We start from the raw sequence: 21,966 nt of genomic DNA on the forward strand, positions 1-21,966 counted from the left end.
GTGTGTGTGTGTGTGTGCTGTGACTATGAGTGCCTCCTTGGATAACAAGATTGATTAACCCTGACGATTATATCTTACAGCTGTTCCGTTTTGAGTGTGTCAGCATTGATGCAATAAACAAGTGTATGTGTGTGCGTGTGTGTGTGTGTGTGGGTGTGTGTGTGTGTGTGTGTGTGTGTGGCCTCGGTGGCCAGATAAAGATGTCCAGTGCTCTATCAGGTCACATCAGTATTCAGCCTTTTTCACTTTGGGCTCAATTCGCCGTAACCGTGACGCGGCGGGATGAAGCCTCACCGGAATCCTCCGGGGAAATTAAACCGCCGACAAATCATTAAACACGAGCTAAACATTAACAGACATTTGCATTTTTATTGCACCTGAAAAGAATGTGCCGGGTCCGTTATTATCTCTAAGAGACAGAGGGGGGGGGGTGACTTCTTATTTATTGTTGTTGCGTTGTCCCCGTGTGGGTAAACAATGGCGAGAAGAAGAAGAAGAAGAAGAAGAAGAAGGTACAATGACTTGTTTGTTCGATGTCTCTCTTCATCTCTCTCTCTCTCTCTCTCCTCTGCAGGTGAGCGGGATGTGTGGAAACACTCCTCAGCGCGCCTCCCGCTCGGCGGGCTCCTCCCCTCCGTCACCTCCTCATCCTCCGCCGCCTCCTCCCGCGGCCCGCGATGCCCCGGACTCCGACGAGACTCTGCTCGGCCTCCGCAGGTGAGGAGAAATCTGCTTTCCGAGCCGATGGAGCCGATGGAGCCGATGGAGCCGATGGAGCCGATGGAGCTGATGGAGCCGATGGAGCTGATGACCCACACGGCGTCCCCGCCGCCCCGCCCACAGGCTTCTCGCTGTTTGCTTCTAATGCCCAGCGAGGCTTCTGGCCTCAGCAGTCAGATTAATGTCAATTAGGACGAGAGGCGATGCTCAATCTGGCCTCTATAGGGATTTACTCTCGAGATCCCCTCTCTTATTACACCTCTGTTCTCCTCCCCCTCTCTCTCTCTCTCTCTCTCTCTTTTCTTTTGACCTCAGGGAGTTCATATCCAACTTGAAGGGCTTCAGCTCCTTCTACAGCGGTCTCGGGGAGGCGCTGTGCAGCCGCGAGCCCGCTCCGGAGAACCACTCCCTCTGCTGGAACGGACAGGAGATGACAGACAGGTACATCAGTATAACACACACACGCACACACACACACACACACACACACACAATGAGAGCCCATATATAGACGGAAAGGAACCTTTATTGCCTTTCTAGATGACCCCGTTACACAAATAGTCTGCTCTGAATTCCTTAAATTCTCGATAATCCAGCAGCACATCCAGGAGAGTGGAGGTGAGCTGAAGGGTAAGTTTGCCCAGAGAAGATGAGCCCCCCCCCCCCTCTCTCTCTCTCTCCCCCACGGAGCGCGAGTGTATATCTTGACTTTGGCTCGATGGGTTGTTATTAATGTCGGGCGCCGTCACCTTACTCTCGCTTAGTTAATTGCGTGTGTGTGTTCGATCGCTCTCTCTCTCATCTCATCCGACGTCTCTGCAGAACCTCATTTGGTTGGCACGACATCATCACTTCACCCCCGCGTCCTTTTGGCTCCGCACATCATAACTTCACCTCTCTTCTTCGCCCGCGTCGAATTTCATCCTTTTTCGAGTTCATCTTTTTTATTTGCTTTTTAAATTACGTGTGGAATTCAATCAATGCAGGTTAATGATTCACCTCTTTTCCCCCAAAGGCAGCGGCCGAGAATATATTCTGAGGTTTTCCCAAAGAGAGAATATAATCTGATTTTTTCCCAAAAAGAGAATATAATCTGAGGTTTACCTAAAGAGAGAATATAATCTGAGTTTTTACGAAATAGAGAATATAATCTGAGTTTTTCCCAGAGAGAGAATATGATCTGCGTTTTTCCCAAAGAGAGAATATAATCCGTTTTTTTCCCCAAAGAGAGAATATATTCTGAGTTTTTCCAAAAGAGAGAATATATTCAGAGTGTTTCCCAAAGAGAGAATATAATATGAGTTTTTCCCAGAGAGAGAATATAATCTGCGTTTTTTCCTAAAGAGAGAATATAATCAGTTTTTTTCCCAAAGAGAGAATATAATCTACGTTTTTCCTAAAGAGAGAATATAATCAGTTTTTTCCCAAAGAGAGAATATAATCTGCGTTTTTCCCAAAAAGAGAATATAATCGAGGTTTTTCTCAAACTGCTGAAAAAAGAGAGTCTTGTTACAAAAATGGCAAAAGGAGTCTTGAATCTGAGAAGAGACATTGGGTTAGCAGGGGGGGGGGGGCAAAGCTGTCCGGAGGGGATGAATGCATGCTGGACCAAACAGTGCTAGGGAGGCGGGAAGAGGAGATGAAAAATGATGGAGAGATTACTGTGTGATCTGCGAGGGCAAATATAGGCCTGCACGTTCACTCTGAGGTCCACGTTCACTCCGGTATCGTCTTCCATCCTCCTCCCCCAGACATCGTTCACGGAGCCAAACGTCGCCATTCGTTCTCGTATTGTCTCGAGCGAGGTATATTTAGACGGTGGAGGGGGGGGGGATAAGCGCTCCGATGGGTCGGGTATACTCGAGGAGCGATATCCTAAATGCGTTGCTTTTTGTTTGCCGTGCTGCCCGGAGCCGAGATCAGAGGAGCACTTTTCACTCACACAGCGTCACGCTGATTACTGGGATAACGTCTCAGAAACATCGAATGTCCATTCCTCTTTTGGATGTAATGAAAATGTAAAACCGCGCAGATGACAACAGATGAGACGTCATCTTGTTATCTGACCGAGAGTGTGAATAAGCAAATTCTAAAGATAAGAAATAACAATGTAAATCTCTCTATTCTTTGCATTAATATATATTATTAATTTCCCCATTGAATTGTATATTTGTCACTGAACTAGTTCATCTTTATCTCAGTGATAGAGTCCAAATGAGCATGAAATATCACGATGACCCTGACATTCTGTCTCCTGTGTTCATCAGATACTGAATGGAAGAAAACTACAGAGCAAAAAAAATCACTTTCTGATTCAACCAAGATATGAACTGTCTCTAACAATGGATATCTGGGCCCCCCCCAACAAATTATTTAGCCCCCCTATTCTTGGAATCCTACAACCGCCCCTGACGGACCGGACGACGCACTGAGAGCCAGTAATGAGTCCACAGACTAGAAATCACACCAAATTTGAATTTAATTACAACTATTAAACGAGCTCGACCAGTTTAACTGCGTTATATAATGTGCACATCATTGGAGGGTGTTGCTGTTGTTTAAAGGAAAGCATGAATGCCCCCGTGGTGAGCTTTTTGCTGTTTTGTTTTTATTACAAATGAAAGAGATAATGTCCCCCCCCCCCTCCACCAACTCCCCCTCAATAATGATCCTACAGTCCCTTACAGCGATGTTTCCATCATGTCCTCTCAGTGTGACTCCGGTTGACGTTCAGCCTGCAGGAGCGCGGTCGTGTTAACGGTAACGACCGCGCCGTGAGCACCGCCCACACACCCTGACCCTCCGCCTGTCGCCGGCTGACTGGAGGTGCGAGCGGGCGGCGTGAAGAGCGCCAGACGCCCGTGATGTGTGTCTTCTCCCCCGCCGTTGTTCACTCTGAAGTGTGAGACTGGACCTAACGGCGTGGTGATTGGTGTGAGATTAGATTAGATTAGGATATCAGTGGAGATAACTGATGTGATCAGCTCGGCAGTAACTATAACGACGAGATAACAAACTGAGAGGTGAGGAGCGAGACTATCGGTGAGATAATGACTTTAACTTGATGCTGAATTATGTCTCGGTGAAAAGATGTTTTGGACCATCATGTGAAACACTCGCCTGCCCCGGATCCCCCCCCCCCCCCTAATCCTCCTTCCTCGACCCATATTTCCTCTCTCTCTCTCTCTCTCTCTCCTGAATGGATCACACATCTTCCTCCATTATTAATGTGATAATTAGCGGGGGTGAGATCATGGCTAATAAGAATAATAAATAACTGGGGAAATGTCATTTGAGTTAAATGAAAAGTCTGGCTGAGGGGAGAAAGACTGATGAGTGGAGGCGTGTGTATATATGTGTGTGTGTGTAGGGTTGTGTGTGTGTGTGTGTAGATGTGTAGGTGTGTGTAGGTGTGTTGGTGTATGTGTGTGTATGTATGTATGTGTGTGTAGCTGTGTGTAGCTGTGTGTAGGTATGTGTTTGTAGGTGTGTGTGTGGAGGTGTGTGTGTGTGTAGATGTGTCGGTGTGTGTGTGTAGGTGTAGATGTGTAGGTGTAGATGTGTAGGTGTGTTGGTATATGTGTGTGTATGTATGTATGTATGAATGTGTGTGTGTAGCTGTGTGTAGCTTTGTGTAGGTATGTGTTTGTAAGTGTGTCTGTGTGTGTAGGTGTATGTGTGTGTTTGTATGTATGTGTGTGTGTAGGTATGTGTTTGTAGGTGTGTGTCTGTGTGTGTGGAGGTGTGTGTGTGTAGACGTGTAGGTGTGTGTGTAGGTGTGTGTATGTATGTGTGTGTGTAGCTGTGCGTAGGTGTGTAGGTGTGTGTGTTTGTATGTGTGTGTGTAGGTATGTGTTTGTGTGTGTGGAGGTGTGTGTGTGTGTAGGTGTAGATGTGTAGGTGTGTGTATGTAGGTGTGTGTATGTATGTGTGTGTGTAGCTGTATGTGTGTGTTTGTATGTATGTGTGTGTGTAGGTATGTGTTTGTAGGTGTGTGTCTGTGTGTGTGGAGGTGTGTGTGTGTGTAGATGTGTAGGTGTGTGTGTGTAGGTATTCAATTCAATTCAGTTTATTTGTATAGCCCAATTTCACAAATTACAAATTTGTCTCGGAGTGCTTTACAATCTGTACACATAGACATCCCTGCCCCAAAACCTCACATCGGACCAGGAAAAACTCCCAAATAACCCTTCAGGGGGAAAAAAAGGGAAGAAACCTGGAGGAGAGCAACAGAGGAGGATCCCTCTCCTAGGATGGACAGAACAATAGATGTAATGTGTACAGAAGGACAGATTTAGAGTTAAAATACATTCAATGTGTATGTATGTATGTGTGTGTGTGTAGCTGTGCGAAGGTGTGTAGGTGTGTGTGTGGAGGTGTGTGTGTGTGTAGATGTGTAGGTGTGTGTATGTAGGTGTGTGTGTATGTATGTGTGTGTGTAGCTGTGCGTAGGTGTATGTGTGTGTGTTTGTATGTATGTGTGTGTGTAGGTATGTGTTTGTAGGTGTGTGTCTGTGTGTGTGGAGGTGTGTGTGTGTGTGTAGATGTGTAGGTGTAGGTGTGTGTATGTATGTGTGTGTGTAGCTGTGCGTAGGTGTGTAGGTGTGTGTGTGTAGCTGTGTGTGTGTGTGTAGAGGTGTGTAAGTGCTCAGGGCAATGTCAAAGAGATGAGAGCAGAGTATGAACTCATGCTTTCAACGCACACACACACACACTCACAAACACACATGTTCTTCTCCCCTTTCCTCTCTTTTACTCTGATACTCTGAACCCCCCCCCCACCCCCTCTGACTGGTGGCCCATTTGTTCCTCCATCTTTTCCAACATTTGCCTCAATGCAGCGATGACCTCACCGCCTCCCGCGGCGGTGAGGTCATCGCTGTGGGAAGACATGCCGTCCGTCCTGACTCCGGCGGCTCACCTGAACGCGCTCGTCTCAGGTAGTGGACGAGCTGAGGAGGAGGTGGTGGTGTGAAGGGGTTAACGCCCGCCGCTGCCAGGAGCAGAGAAACACCTGCAGGAGTCCTTTCAGACTCTCGAAGCTCCTCCCCCTGAGAACATACACAGGTGTCAACAGAGCCGCGTTTCCTCAGTTACACGGCGAGACGTGTGAGCACCTGCCCGGAGGCTGCTGCGCACACACACAAGAGCAGATAGGACGAAAAGCCACTTATTGACCCGTTTAATGTGTGTGTGTGACGTGAATCATCAGCCAGACTTTATTATAGTGGTTAAACTCCTGAGAGAATGACATCACCGACTTTTTAAAACCTCTGATGCTGAAACGTTTTGCGTCTCCAGTCTTTTTAAGGTTTTTATGACAGATATAAAAAAATCTATCTTGAGACATTCAAAATATCACCCGCTGTTTAACTTTATAGACGTAGTGTCTTCAAGGGAAGAGTTACTCCTTCTGGATAAGGGTTGAGTTACTAATTGACTTTCCAGCCGCCTGAAAGTTACAAAAACAGATGAGCTGTAATTCCTCTTTTGGGCACTAGGGGGTGACAAGCGCCTTGTTTGGAGTGAAAGGAAAGGTCCAGTTCATGACGTCCTCCTCTCATGTGAAACTCTTCTAAAGATAACACCATTTTGCTGCATGGTGTCCCCTCTGTCTGTCTGTATCGGTACGATCCAATAAAGGAAGAAAAAAAGCGGGGACAAAAATAATCTTGTAGAAGAAAAAAACCAACTGATCCCCTTTTGTCTCCCCGGCCTGTCAGGTTTCCCGGGCCGGGCCTGAAGAGATCGCACCCCGGCTCCGAGTCCAGAAGCAACAAGCCCCCCGAGCCGATCATCAGCCAGATCATAGACAAACTCAAACACATCAACCAGGTCAGCGCTGTGTGTGTGTGTGTGTGTGTGTGTGTGTGTGTCCAGTGTTTGTGTGTTTGTACGTGTACCACCGTCTACCTCTTTTTTACGGTAAGTTGTGAATGTTTCTCGTGTCAACACCATGAGCACAGGAATGCTTTTGACAAGAATATCTATTCACTAAATGAATCTATATATATATATATATTTATATATATATATACAGTATATTATTTTGTGTCTCATCTGCACTGCAAAAGAAATCCCCAAAACAACTTCCTTTGAGATTCAAATCCACCAAAAGGCAGACGAGGGTTATGGAGGCCGAAAGAAACGATGCCCTCCATCCACAGCCAGCCCCCAGCTGATGTCAAGGCCCCTTTTCGTTGTGTGTGTGTGTGACATCGTCGCCATGGAAACCCCACCTTTTGGTAGCGCAGAGATGCTTGTACGTAGAGTCTCCGCGTCAGCCCCGGGTCGTCGTGGTCGCGCTCATAGCTGTCGACACGTCGGGGAGGTTGCTGTGCCACCCACCCCGACATCTCACCAACACACACACTCACACACACACACACACACACACCGTCTTCCAGCTGCAAAGTGTGTTTGCGTGTGATTCCGTTTGTATGTGATCGAGCGTCTGAGTGCTCCGGGCCTGTCACACCGGATTACAATCCTTCTCCCCTGTTTAAACAACCCGGGGGAACCGAGCAGCGACGGTGGACCTTCCTCTGACAACCAGAGACCCGCAAGACAACTACAGAGGGTTGCGGGTTGAGACGCTGTAATTTGCCCAATTACTTTTGCTGTATTACCTCACGGGCACTTTAGCCCCGTAAGTGAGAGGAGCGACACTTGAACGGGACCTTTCGGTGTTTACTTGCCCTCTACCCTCTTCAGAACACCCCCCAAAGGGATTCATCCTAGACCTTAGTTTTAAAAACATTCCTGTTTATAAATAGTCATATCATTGGAGTTTTGGCCATGTTACGACTCTTACTATGTACTAATTCAATTTGATATCGTTACTTTGAAAAGCCACTTCAGCTACTCTTTATTTGAGAAAAAAAACGGTCATGTGATCAGACACGTTGTGAACGAGCCAGATTATTCAAACCACTTTATTTAGAGGTAAAACCAAATAAATGAGCATTAAATGTTGGTAATAATCAAAGCACAGGACGACTGCATTGCAATCACTACTTTGCTCAGGACGTTTGTGTGGAAGTTATACCGGAATGGTTTGTTGGATGTGTATGTCGTACAGTTTAGGGAATCACTGTAACGGCTCACCTCTTCTATATGTATTTTATTTTATTCTTTTTTTAATCAGTTTGGTCGTCCCTCGTCCTTGTCTAACTTTTTTTAGCAGCGTTGCAACATTATTCCCATCCTTCAGCAGTTAACTTGGTGAGTATGATATTTGTGATTCCCATAGAAATAGTTGCCAAAACTACACAAACATAATCCAATGCAGTTGTGTGTATTTGTAATAAAACTGGAATCGTCCTATAATCCTAAAAACACAGGACGTGCACACGTCCTAATATAATAAGCCTTTGAAAACTTCCTGCCGCTGCCAGGGACAAACATTTGCGGCGATGTGATGGCAAGCAGAGCAGAACGTTTACAGTGGATCCGGTTCCTGATGAGCTTTTGATGGGTTCTGCAAGAACATGCAGCTCGGGGGAAACGACGGAGCTCATTGTGTCACGGACCTTCAGACGATCCATAAGAAAACACGGACGCCGTCAAGCTCTTCCTGCCTGTGTGTGTGTGTGTGTGTTTGAGGTCGGACGCTCTCGGTAACCGAACGCTCGTTCCCCATTGGCCGGTTACTCCGACGACGCGGTGGACATGTGGACATTTACGGGGGTTTGAATCCGTTTACATAAACGCCTGCTATTTATGCAGATTGGACATGCACATGGGAGCTTTTAACCCCATATCTGATGACCGTACAGCGGAGTCGAGCACATTTTCCAACTTCCCCTTCAGATCCCGACATCAATGGGCTGGATTAACATCTGAAGAAAGGCCGACTGCTTTTGATTGCATATTTCACGTGCAGTAAAACTGTTTATGACTCTGAGAAATCAGATTACACAGATATTTCCATTACGACAAATCATCACTCGACCGAGGTAGACTAAATAAGAGGAACGCCTCAAAAGATGATGCAATATAATACAATAGTCCTGCAATAATAAAAAACTCCCCTTGTGAAGTTTTTAACATTATAGTGTGGTCTTGTTCTTGAGAGAGCTCACTCACCACGGTAACTTTTGAGGTTTCAATTTACATTATTAGCTGTTCCTATTCTTATATTCCTATTTCCTATGTTTATATCCATTTGTTACATGAGCTAAGACTGTAGAAACACATTGATTGTTCACTGCTAAATGAAGAACAAGACTGCGGGTCAACAGCCCTTCTAGCAGGTCAGTGAGGATCTAGTTAGGCTCGCTAAGCAGTGAGAGTTGAGCTAAATGCTAACATCAGAATGCTAGCTGCATTACTGCCTTTGAGAGGCTAAATCAGGCTAACAATTAAAGCTCAAGGGACAATACTTAACCATATGAAACACAGCAACCTTAAGAGAGATAATAGAGTTCAGAGATATACTTTAATTATAATGTTCTAAGCCCCTTTACACTCAAAACAACGCCATGTTAGCACTGGAAAGAGCTAGCACACTGCTGAGCTGCATCTCAAATGGTTCCTCAGGTTCTTCTCTTCATGTCGTGTGAACTTGTTATCTAGCATTAACACCCCCAGCCCCCACACCTAAAGAAAGACTGTGTTGATGTGGGTCTGGAGGTGTTAAGATGCTAATATTAGGCTATTATAATGTTTACCATGGTCGCCATATCAGTTTGGCGTGTTAGCGTGCAAACATTTGCTCGTTGGCACTCAACACAAAGTATTGAAGCTTGATGGTCTTGAACCAAAGGATGTTGGACCTATTTAACTTTTGACCTGATGGTGACGCCTGCTGAAAAGTGAATGGATCGTCATCGTTATTACCTCGGATCCCTGTGCAGCATTTCATGACAATAAATCCAAGAGACGTGAAGAGCTAGTCGAAGGTTGAAAAGTTATTCGGATACATTCCTCTGGAAACGATGAATTATTTACAACATGTGCAATTATAGGCCTATCTCGTAGATCTTAAGACACTTTACTTAATCAAAAGCAAACGTTGACCTGATGACACAAGATGTAAAGGTGATGGGGGAGAAACAAGTCTGTATGATCCGTCCTCAGGGAACCATGAAACTGTCCAGATTGTTGCGGTATCTTTAATACCAGTACGTATGAAAGGTAGGATATGTTAATGCGTGACAAAAAACTGCCAGTGGAGAAGGCAGATGTCAGAGGCAAACCCTTAAACCTGCTTTATAACCCTGCTTAATGTTTATTGACTCTACTATACGCAGTATTTCCCCGTCTCAGCTGCAAGGAGCCAGCGTCTTGTAAACAACCTCTGAAGAACACTGGAGAAAGTGATGTTGTTTCGTTAAAAAGCAGTTTTATAAGGTCTCCGCCTCCCCGCCAGTTGAAAGGACCTCCAGCTCTGGATGTCGCAGGGCTGAAAGCAAACGGACTAATTAACCATCTGATAGGAGAGGAGGCCACAGACCACAGATCATAGCTTTTGGTCTGGTCGGTTCATACGCGGCATACAATGAGAAAGTAATGTGTGATGTTCCCGGTCCACCAGGGGAGTGCCATGCTGATTGAAAACAGCAGAATTCCAGTCTCGCAATGTCTTCTGCCGACTTGAAGGATGTGCACATTCATTGGCCCCGCATTCAGGTCAATAAAAGTCCTGCTCAGCTCTTTTATCCAGCACACGTTTTCCATTTGAATGATCATTATTATTCAAGCAGGGAGCACAGTAAATAGTTCTGACCCACTTTCCAACCAAGAATCAGTCCCTTGCAGCCCCGTAGTGTGCGAGACCATGTCGTAAAAAAATATATATATATAGGGGCTACTCTCTCCCAACAGCGAGGGGGGAACATGGGACCCCTCCAAAGAATCCACTTCCTTCCAACTTTAATCCCCCCGATGTTTCATTCCTCCACTCCTAAGTGCTCCGTGACGATTGCCCCGTGAAATGCAGCTACGCGGCAGGAAATGTGTCATTTCTCACGTTGTCAGTGTTGATCAGAGAATCTGCAGAAACAGAGACAGTCTGGCAGGGAGACCTCTCGCCTTTTGTGCCTCTGCGAAGGCTAAACTAAACACCAAAAAGAAAGAAGAAGAAAAAAAACAAGAAAAAAACTCTGAGTCGCCTCGCGCTTATAAAACAGCGTTTTCTCACGCCTAAAGCGGCTGATGTCATGACTGAGCCACAAGCCAAGTTTAAAGTGAACTGTGCACTATAAATGGATGGAGGAGAAATGCCTTTCTGCCTCGGTTATTGCTTCTCCACTTGGAACAATTTAAACAGCGCACACTCAAAAAAACGATTCAAGCCCTTCTTAGAGGTGACACATTTAAATATTGTTTGATACATTTAAATAAATCAATTATAAAAATAGATATTCATATTTAATGGGTGTAACACAAAATGTATGAATACTTTCATTTATTAGATTTATTTAGGTTAGATGGTGTGCATATCAACTCAAAATAAATGTGTTTCATTGAGGACTACCCTTTGCGCATGCGCCAGCTGAAAATCAGTTGTTTGCATGAGGTGAAGACACTTACGGTGGTGTAGTGGCTAGCACTGTCACCTCACAGCCAGAGGCCCGTGGGTTCAATTCCCAGTCGGGTGTTCCTTCTGCGTGGAGTTTGCATATTTTTTTAGTTAGTTAGTTTATATTTTGAGTTGGACAAACACAAATTAATTTAATTTAATGAATATCGTTATTTTATTTTAGATGTATTTGAAACAAATGAGTTGGACTAACTAAATTACATTTTATTGCACTGATGTGCTAAATTTGAGTTGGAGTTGCATATAATTATTGGATGGAAAACCTGCCAACAATTTAATTGAGTTCATCCAATGAGTCATTTCTTTGAGTGCAGGACCGTCGAGGAGCCGGAGACTTCTCTGGGCCCTGCTGTGTAACAGATTCCTGTCTGAGTGTTGCGCCCTGTGTATGCAGCGTGTTAAAGCTGATAAAGAGTGCACTTTTCCAGCTAACTGTGACGTCAAGCGGGAGATATTCTGCGACGCCAAAGAGTGCTCGAGAACATTAACACACTTTATATAAAAACTGGCCAAGTGAGGAGGCAGCGGCTCTCAAATTAGAACGTGGTGGTGTGTTCTCGTCGGGAGGAGATGAGGTTTTTTTTTGTTTTAAACATCTGTTTAACTTCCCAGAGTATCGGGTTTCTCCTGCGAACGACTCTAATCTCACAGGAGATGGCGGAGCTGGTGGCAAAGTAGAGCAATTACGTGATTGCTCTTTGATTACAGAGCGTTTCCCACTCATTTGTTAGATGAGTTTGCCATTTGGAGGGTCAGACCTCCTGGGGTTCTTCTGACAGCCGGTTCTGGGCTACACGACACTCATCTACCGCGCATATGAAAAGACATCTTTGTGGAAGATTGTTACCAATTGCAATCGACGAATCACAGTTATTTTGTCTGAAGACCGTTGAAGAGACATCATCACGTTGCTCGCCAACGTTTTTGACATTTTTTGTTTTACATTTTTGCACCTCACTCACGCGTCGAGGCGTTCTCTATCTGCCGGTCCGTCACCTTTCTCTTTTCCAGCTCAACCAGCTGTGCTGAGCTGTGTGTGACAGACTCCAGGTTAGACTCCCTGGAACCCCCCCCACCCCCCCCCCCCCTCCACCCATGGCTTCACAGTGTAATTGAAGCCAGAAACATGCGAAGAAGAAGAAGAAAAAAGAATCCTGCATTTATATAGGACAGAATTCCAGGGTGGAAAATAAACCAGATCCCGAGCGCCACACAAATTCCATCACGCAGCCTCACTTCCTCCGAGCCGCCGGAGCCACGGGCGGCGTGCGCGCTTCAGAACACCTCGCGCAGAATGCGCTTCTTTAATATCCATAACTCGCACGCTTAAGTCGGGACAGCTTTCACACGCGCACACTTTGCAGCAGTTGATCTCGTACACGCGTCGTTCCGAACGTACGTCTCCGGGTTCCTGTGCGGCGGCGACACGTGCACGCACATGAAGTGAAACACAATCATTACAGTCGCCGCATGAGAAGGCGAGCACGCGGCGGCCCTTTCCCCCGACAGGGTGCGCTTGATATCGGACTAATAGACGCCGTGGGTGTCAGACTCGGCCTGCTGTTTCGTAAACTTACACTTGCTAACCTGGCCGTTATGCTCGCTGCAGTCAAAGAGCCCGACTTCTGTTTGATGTTATTTACTGAGGGGTTTTTGAAGCGTTATTTAATTCACCCCCCCCTCCCACCCGGCGCCCTCCGGGCCCTCGTCCTCTCCCCTTTCTCTTTTTTTTTTTTTTTAACGGTTGTGGAGTACGACTGCCCTGGAAGCCGGAGGTTGGAAGGAGAGCTGTTATATACGGCCCGCTGTGTTTGTTTGCGGGGGTTAAGCCGTGCGGGTTCTTTTTTTTTATTTTTATGAAGTGCGACACCTGGTGTAAACCTCCGAGGAGCCGCGGGGCGTCTGCGGAGGTGCAGTCGGGTCTCGCCACGCACGCACGTCATCCTCTCGCTTTCCGGAGAGCCTCGGACTTCACGGTGTATTTAGGATTTGAGGAGTTATGAGGAGTTATGGCTCCTTAACTTTAGGAATCCGTCGTTCAGACTCACACACACACACGTTGTACACCCCCTTTCCCACTCTGGCTTTCTCCCTTGCTGGCTGGGAGGTCAGACGGAGCATGTGAGGGCCCTTTTCCTCCCAATTAGTCCGCCTGCTAATGAGGCCCCGACCATGCCTTATACCACTGCCACCCATTCCTCCTTACCTCCACCTCCCCCCTCCTCCACCCCTCCACCGGTCCCCGCCCTGGGGCCCGAGCCGAGGTCGCCTCTCTTCTTCCCACTCCCCCCCCCCCCCCCCTGGGTGTAATTATCACGCAGCCGACAAGCGAGGCTCACCGGGCTTTACTTCACTGTCTCTCTCTCGGCTGATCCTCAGCTTATTGTTGAACCGAGCAGAACAGTCGAGTCTTCCTGCCCGCGGCCTCTCTTCCCAATCTGACCCCCACACATCCTGGCCTTGTTGTCACTGGGCACGCTCACGTGTGAGGATCCCACACCCCTCCCACCCTCCCCCCAGGAGGAGGTCAGGGGGGGTCACACTTCCTGTTTCCTGTCTCCGCTGGGTCATCAGAGGGTCTCCCCGCGAGGGTCGGAGACCTCCTCTGTTCCTCCTCTGCCTTTTGTTTCGGGGCGGCGGTGCTCTGTGGGGGGGGGGGGGGGGGCTCCTCTCTGAACCTGTCTAAGTGTTAACACTCCCTGACTTCATCGTTCCCCCGTTTCATCTCGCCAGAGGCCACGCCGTGTCAGTGTGGGGTAGTTCCTCTGGGGGGGGGGGCCACGTTGCTATTTTCCAGAACTCTCATACATTATCTCTGTGTTCCCGTAAGCTACAAAGCTCGCCGGCAGCAGGACGGCCCACAGTGTATGCCCCCCCCCCTCTCTCTATTACGTGTTACCGGGCAGCCGCTCAGTGTGATCATGGGACACGCTGTGACGGTCTGCTGATGTCGAGCACGGAGGGTTTCTGAGCAACTCTGGGAACCGCTGCGATAACGTGTAAAGAAGACGAGCGGCGCACAAAAAGAGATTGTCTCGAGGGCCGTAATCTGATTTAGCAACCAGGAGTTTAGACGAGTAAACCCCATGCAGACAATCGGGCACATTCACAGACACACGAGTCGGTTAGCTTCAAAACAGATGGAAAAATTGTTGTCATACCAGATATATTTCAGACTGTGTGAGGCCCCGATGTGTTCATGCCCAGCCTGGATCTGAACAGAGAATGTCAGAATAAACACCGAAGACAGGGTGGTTTATTCTTGCAGGAGATCTTAAATATATGTCGAGGGTTTAAGAGTTTCATCCACCGGAAGAACAAAGTCTCTGGCAACGGAGTCTAAACATTCATCCTCAACTGGAGAAATCTGGAAATAGCCTTATGGGCTTAGGGAGAAAAGGTGGAGTGGACACACGCCCAGTTTAACACTCGACCGGAGAGCTCTCTGTGTGTGTGGTTGTCTGTGTGTGTGTGTGTGGTTGTGTGTGTGTGTGTGTGTGTGTGGAATTAACCTCAGGAAATTAATCTTGCCTGCATTAACCGTCCGAGGCTCCCGCTGCGTGACGAGCGGCGACCGCGGGACGGAAGTGAGGAAGACAAGACGGGGAGGAGAGCAACAAGAGAGAGGAATGAGAGAGCAAACCCCCCCCTCCCCTCCCCTCCCCCCTCTTCTGTACCTTTCAGATTCAATACAAGTTGAGTAATGAGAGGCAGGACGTGTCCTTCCCAACAAGCGAGGAGCTTTTCCATGACTCACCGCGTGGAAAGCGACTCCCGTCTTTCCCTCGCCTCGTTCCCACGTTGCTCTCCTCCTCCGAGCGGCACGTCTGCAAACCCGTAATATAATTCAAAGTTAATTTCCTTCCAAAAAATCAGTCTGTCGTGCGTTATATTCTCCCCCGGCATCAGCCCCTGCTCTGATTAGAACATATATACACTATCTCCTGTACAGAATGTGTGAGTCTTTACAATATCTCTGAGATAAATAGGAGCCATATTTTATAATATTAACATTTCTTCACCAAAGGCCTGGATGCCTGAGACATTACAGTTTATTTGGCACCGTAACAACGAAACTTCACTTTATTACAGTTCATGTTTCATGATCCGTTCTTGGCCTCATCTCCTAACACGGGGGATGATGAGATCTGATCCATTTGAGTAAATCTCTTCTGAGATTCGGGAACAGCACCACCGCCGTGAGGAAATCTCCCGCAGCAGTCGGATCGTTAGTCAAAACCCAAAATGTTTGCCAAACTTATTTGGGAAGAGAAACACAAGAGAACATGTCATGTCCTCCTCACCCCACGCCCAGGAAGCTGTAAACATTTACACATGGACCTCCCGGTGAACTTTGACCTGCTGTGCTTTCGACAGTTAGCTGGAATATAACTGGATGTCTAAACACTCATTCCTTTCCCCTTGGGTTGTTCCTCCGGAGCCGACCTGCCGCGTCGAGCTCACCCTCCGTTTACGTCTGGCGTCCATCAGCTCTCGAGGGGAAGTATCTGTCTCTTTAGCCACTGAATCCTCCGAGTTGCCAACTCTGTGTGTGGCGTTTGGGTGCTGGGCAGCGCACAATGAGTTTTTATTTATTTTATAAAACGGCTGCCAGATGGAAGTTGAGAGCGAACCAGAACGGTCAAAAAGAGGGCGATGAAACCAAAACGACGAGGTGAATACACTTCCGTTCAGAAGTTCGGGGTCACCCAGACAATTGTTGTGTTTTCCATGAAAACTCAAATTTTTATTTATCAAATGAATTGCAAAATGAATATAAAATATAGTCAAGACATTGACAAGGTTAGAAATAATGATTTTTATTTAAAAATATTAATGTTGTTCTTCAAATTTAAGCTCAAAGGAAGGCCAGTTTTATAGCTTCTCTCACCAGCATAACTGTTTTCAGCTGTGCTCACATGAAAAGGGTTTTCTAACCCTGCATTAGTCTTCTAAGGCGATAACACAATGTACCATTAGAACACTGGAGATGGGCCTCTATACACCTCTGTAGAGATTTCACTAAAAATCAGAGAATAGTCATTTACCACATTAACAATGTATACAGTGTATTTCAGATTAATTTATTGGTATCTTCATTGATAAAAACAGTGCTTTACTTTGAAAAATAAGGAAATTTCTAAGTGACCCCAAACTTCTGAACGGTAGTGGACACTAAAGAAGCTGAGCGGCCGAGTTGGGATCATTTCATGTGTTCTGGTCGCAGCTTTAAGTCGGTTTACTGTATGAATGTGAACCCAGAAATCAGTTTAGCATCCCTAAAATAAAAAAAACTCTTGTTTGGGGGAAAGCCACGCCTAGAATTCTATCGATGTGCAGACGAGATGTGCCGAGGCTCTGATGGAAAACATTCAGAGCAGCAGATTCCCGTCTGGGCCGAGTCACCAGCAGCTTGTCCTGACACGTCCCGGAGAGGAGGACACAAGCGATCCCAACAGCGATCCCAATCACACACACACACACACACACACACACACACACACACACACACACACACACACACACACACACACACACACACACACACACACACACACACACACACACACACACACACACACACACACACACACAGGGCTTCTTCTTTTCTGGAGGCCTTTCTGTCTTCATTACTCATCCCCTCCTCATTCACTTCAACAGTTATGACGTTTATGCTCAGATATTTGCGTCCTTATCTTCAGCTTGCGGGCTTCCTCCGTGATTCATGGTCAAATGAGTTTTCTTAAAGAGACTCCAGCTGATGATCAGTGAGCGCAGGTTGATTATTTTTCTCTCCGCCGCAGGTCAACCGGTGGCTTGACCTCGGGGTTCTCTCGCTGCAGCGCCGTGACCCCGGCCTGGAGTTCATGTCGTGTGTGGGAGGCGGTTGCCGTGTGTCTGTCTGGGCCGGCCCGCGCTGAGCAGCCCGCCACGTGTGTTCTGGCTTTGTTGGCAACTTCTGAGGCCGCCGCGTAGCGTAGCTGCGTAGCGTAGCCGTGTAGCATAGCCACGTAGCATAGCTGCGTAGCGTAGCCGTGTAGCATAGCCACGTAGCATAGCCACGTAGCGTAGCCGTGTAGCGTAGCCTCGTGTGTGACTTGACGCTTTTGTGTTTTAAAAAGGTGAGGGGGGGCAGTAAGGCCCTGGGGGGAGATGCCTGCAAACACAAGAAGGAGAGAGAGAGAGGGAGAGAGAGAGAAGGTGGGAGGAAAAGAGAGAGAGAGAGAGAGAAAGGGATAGAGGGGGAAAGGGAGGGAGGGGGAAAGGGAGAGAGGGAGGGAGGGAGAGAGAGATAGGGAGAGAGAGAAAGGGAGAGAGGGAGGGAGGGAGAGGGAGAGAGAGAGAGGGGGGAAGGGAGAGAGAGAGGAGGGAGGAAAAGAGAGAGAGAGAGGGATAGAGGGGGAAAGGGAGATAGGGAGGGAGGGAGGGAGAGAGAGAGGGGGGGAAAGGGAGGGAGAGAGAGGTAGAGAGGGAGGGAGCGAGAGAGAGGGAAAGGGAGGTAGAGAGAGGTAGAGAGAGAGGGAGAGAGGGAGAGAGAGGAGGGAGGAAAAGAGAGAGAGAGAGGGATAGAGGGGAAAGGGAGATAGGGAGAGAGAGGGAGGGAGAGAGAGAGGAGGGAGGAAAAGAGAGAGAGAGAGAGGGATAGAGGGGGAAAGGGAGATAGGGAGAGAGAGAGGGCGGGAGGGAGAGAGAGAGGGAGGAGGGAGGAAAAGAGAGAGAGAGGGATAGAGGGGGAAAGGGAGATAGGGAGGGAGAGAGGGCGGGAGGGAGAGAGAGGTAGAGGGAGAGAGAGAGGATGGTAAAAGAGAGAAAGCACCATATTCTCTCCTAATGGAAAACATACTGGAGCATTTCTCCTGAAAAATTCCTCTTTTATTTGTTTCCTCCCGACTTCCTTTTTCTCTCTCTTTTTTTTAAATTGCAGAAGATTTCCAGCCCAGAACAACTTGAGGTTTCTCCCTCTTGTGGTGGAACGTGGCGGCTCTCGCCCCGGATCACGCTGCGGGGCTCGGCCCGACAAGCACAGCATCACCCCCCCCCCCCCCCCTCATATAGCGCAGCCGTGGCCGTGGCAGTCAGCCAGTGGGATCGAGAGCCACCGCCCTCTACCCCCCCCCCCCCCCCCCATCCCTCACTGGGGAGAAAGGCACGGCTCACTGCTCGACCCCGTTGAGGCCACGCCTCTGATTACGCAGCCACATTCTTATTCTAATTCCCCCCAAAAAACATAAAAACATGTTATCCTTGTTGTTTTCAATCTGCCATTCAAAATACATGTTATAAAAAAAAGAAGTAATCCATCTCCATCAGTCCACATTAATTAATGAATCACTTCTCAAATACTTTGTAACAAGTGGCTCCAATGAGCCTCAGCTGTGAGATGAACCACGTCACTGTTCACGGCCTCTTCTCCTTGTTGTGGGACTCGTTTGTGTCGTTTGTCGTTTGTGTTATTTGTGTCGTTTGTGTTGTTTGTGTTGTTTGTCGTTTGTGTTGTTTGTGTCGTTTGTGTTGTTTGTGTCGTTTGTCGTTTGTTGTTTGTGTCGTTTGTCGTTTGTGTCGTTTGTGTTGTTTGTGTCGTTTGTAGTTTGTCGTTTGTTGTTTGTGTCGTTTGTTGTTTGTGTCGTTTGTGTTGTTTGTGTCGTTTATGTTGTTTGTGTCGTTTGTCGTTTGTGTCGTTTGTGTCGTTTGTCGTTTGTGTCGTTTGTGTTGTTTGTGTCGTTTGTCGTTTGTGTCGTTTGTCGCTTGTGTCGTTTGTCGTTTGTGTCGTTTGTGTCGTTTGTGTTGTTTGTGTCGTTTGTCGTTTGTTGTTTGTGTCGTTTGTGTCGTTTGTCGTTTGTGTCGTTTGTCGTTTGTGTTGTTTGTGTCGTTTGTGTTGTTTGTGTTGTTTGTCGTTTGTGTCGTTTGTCGTTTGTGTCGTTTGTTGTTTGTGTCGTTGTTTGAGCTCGTCCGTTTACGAGTCGGCGTGTCGGCTGGCAGGTGGCGAGCTGCACGCGGTTCACGCGGCCGAGCTCTAAACGGGGAACGCGACAGTTGCTCCCAAATGTGTTTTCCCTTCCACTCCTCCTCCTCGTACCTTTTTTTAGGTTTTGTTCGGAAACACCTGGGTCTGCTGCGACCTGACCCGACCCCGGAATAAGAGGATGAGGATGGATGGATTTACAATGGTATAAAATAAAAGTGCACAGTCAGATAACAGTGCTGTATAAGGTGTGTTAAAGTGACATGTGAAGGTAAATATTAAGTATAAAGATGTTGTGTTGTTGTTCTACACAACAATGTGGGACGTTGTCTTCTCCGTTTTTTTCCAAATTGAATGCGTAGACTGAGTTTATTTGCTCTAAGTCGGGAGGAATTCAAAGATTTGTGATTTTTTTTGATGTCTTTGCGTCACAGCTCTTGGATTTGATCAGTTTACCGCAGTTCTCAATAAACACTTCTGGTATGTTTTTGCACAACCCTGTGGGGAAATACCCCGGTTGAACAACAACTCCTTTTTTACAGCCCGGAGGCCAAACTGGAGGCTTATGTTGCACAAATGATATCCCATTTCTTTGTTTCAGAGCTTGCGTTATGCGTTTTGTACTTTATATTATTATCGTGGTTTCTTTTTTGGCATTAATCTGTTGCTTGATTTATTATCTTGTCTTTAACTTGTTCTGCAGCCACCTTGGCCAGTTCTCCTTGAGTAAGAGGTTTTCAATAAGTCTGAATATTACAAACATCCTCTTTTTTCCTCATATTTCATCCCTCTCTGTCATTTTACATCTGGCTCTCTCGCTGTCCACTTGTTGTGTGGTGTTGTTGTGTCCCGGTTGCCCTGAGACGACCGCTCACAACTCACAAGTGTGCCAGCAACAACACGGTCGCACCAGCATGTTTCTTTTTTCTACCAGTAAAATTACATGGAGCGGCAGCCACAAGTCCCTCTTTTTGAATGAATCACGTTTGGAGCCGAAAATATAACAGAACTGGGCACCGATAACTCTTTCCCCTGCCTGGTGAATATAATTAGGGTTTTGGTGAATACCAGCGCTCACCGAGTCCTCGAGAGGAATTCCCCCTCGAAACTGTTTCTAATCATAGAGCACGCGCCGAGAGACACCCTTTATTTATTTTAACAACTTTTAACAGTGATTCCTGAGGTGGGTTTTTTAACCTTTTTTTAAACTTGTTTGTTACCATTTAAAAACCCTTTTTTAAACCTTTCTTTACCTTTTCTTTACCTTTTTAAAATAGAAAAAAAACATTTTGAAAATGTTTTAACCATAAAAAAACCAACGTATTTTTACCTTATTTTAACCTTTTTCTAACCTTTTAAAAACTTTTTTTTACCTTATTCTTAACAATTTATTTTGTACCTTTAAAAAAAACGTTAACCTTATTTTCACCTTATTTTGTAACCTTTTTTAAACCTCGCCCCTGTTTGCCCCACAGCTGCTGCGGCTGGTGACCGCGTCCGACAAACGGTGGAGGGCCCGGTCGCGGGGAGCGGACGCCTGGGGCGACGAGGAGGACGGATTCGAGAGCGGCGACTGCGACGACGAAGACGACGAGTGCGCCGGAGTGTCCGGGCTCGGGCCGCCGCCGAGACGCAAGCGGCTACGCATCTTCGCAGGTACGGACACGGACCAGGCCTCAAAAACAGACGAACGAGGTGCTGCGTCCACATGGATCACTTCAGACGGCAGAAGCGTCGGGGACGAGCGATTAAGGCCGCTTCCTGGCGCTGCGTTCACACCAAAAGCGTCATGCGAATATTCTCAACGCTTTACTCACGTGAGATACTCGCTTGACTATTTGTGGCTTTTCGCTTCATTCGCGCCTTAAAAGGGGGCGTGGCTTATCTCCGTGGCTTCACAGTTATCATTTCCTTCATCCACCACGGATGAACTAACCACTAGTTCTGCTTTATTCTTGTTGAGGACATCTCACAAACGTCGGAACATCTAACGCCCTCGTGTTTAGGTTCATAACATTAATATCATATATATATATATAAATATATATATATATATAATTTCACCCGTAGGCTCACACACCTCTACGTCTGATGACTGTCACTTCCAGCGCCATTAAAGCAGCAGCGGTTAGATTCACCAACGGCGGAGCAGCTCATCTCTGATTGGATGAATTTTGGGGCGGCAGGAGACGCGAGACGTCCTCAGGTAGCCGCCTCGCCGCCGACCTCTCGACCTCACACCCCTCGGACACGTCAGACGAAGCTCTCTCTCTCTCGCTCTCTCGCCGGAAAAAAAAAGCCAAACAAAGAACAAGTGAAGCTACAAACCGTTGGCGGGGAGAAAAGAAACCAAACAGAGAGGGAGAGAGAGAGAGAGAGAGAGGGGGAGAAAACAGCGGGGGAAACGAAGGAGGGCGCAGATACGCCGACACAAAGCCGGCGCAGCTGAGCAAACACGGCGAAAAGGGAGCAGTCCTCTCTTTTTTTTTCTCGGAGGTGTGGTTGGTTTGGGGTTTGGGTTCGCCGGGCGCAGGAACCCCGGGGTTAACGCAGGAATCCTGCGGGGCCGTGGCCCGCGGCGGGCGGGGCCTCGGGGGTCTGACGCCCTCCTGGTCGCCCGACTGTACGGCTCACGGTCCTCAAACTCCTCCGGCTCTCAAGCCGCGAAAAGGTTGAAGTTACGGCGCCCTTTAAAGCCTGACCTCCATCTCTTCGTGTGTGCGTCTGCAGGCACACA

The 21,966-nt window shown here is 47.4% G+C and overlaps 1 protein-coding gene across 1 annotated transcript in view; it reads left to right on the plus strand.

The window, feature by feature from the left end:
- gpc3 (glypican 3) overlaps nucleotides 1-21,966 on the plus strand; it is a 106,755-nt gene that overhangs the window by 69,995 nt on the left and 14,794 nt on the right. Inside the window, exons 4-7 of the mRNA XM_056439933.1 lie at nucleotides 575-717; nucleotides 1,036-1,161; nucleotides 6,444-6,555; nucleotides 20,705-20,885. Of these exons, the coding sequence (XP_056295908.1) occupies nucleotides 575-717; nucleotides 1,036-1,161; nucleotides 6,444-6,555; nucleotides 20,705-20,885 (562 nt within the window). The remainder of the gene's footprint in view (nucleotides 1-574; nucleotides 718-1,035; nucleotides 1,162-6,443; nucleotides 6,556-20,704; nucleotides 20,886-21,966) is intronic.

The sequence above is a fragment of the Pseudoliparis swirei genome, chromosome 19 (genome assembly GCF_029220125.1).
Source record: "Pseudoliparis swirei isolate HS2019 ecotype Mariana Trench chromosome 19, NWPU_hadal_v1, whole genome shotgun sequence".
Lineage (NCBI taxonomy): Eukaryota > Metazoa > Chordata > Actinopteri > Perciformes > Liparidae > Pseudoliparis > Pseudoliparis swirei.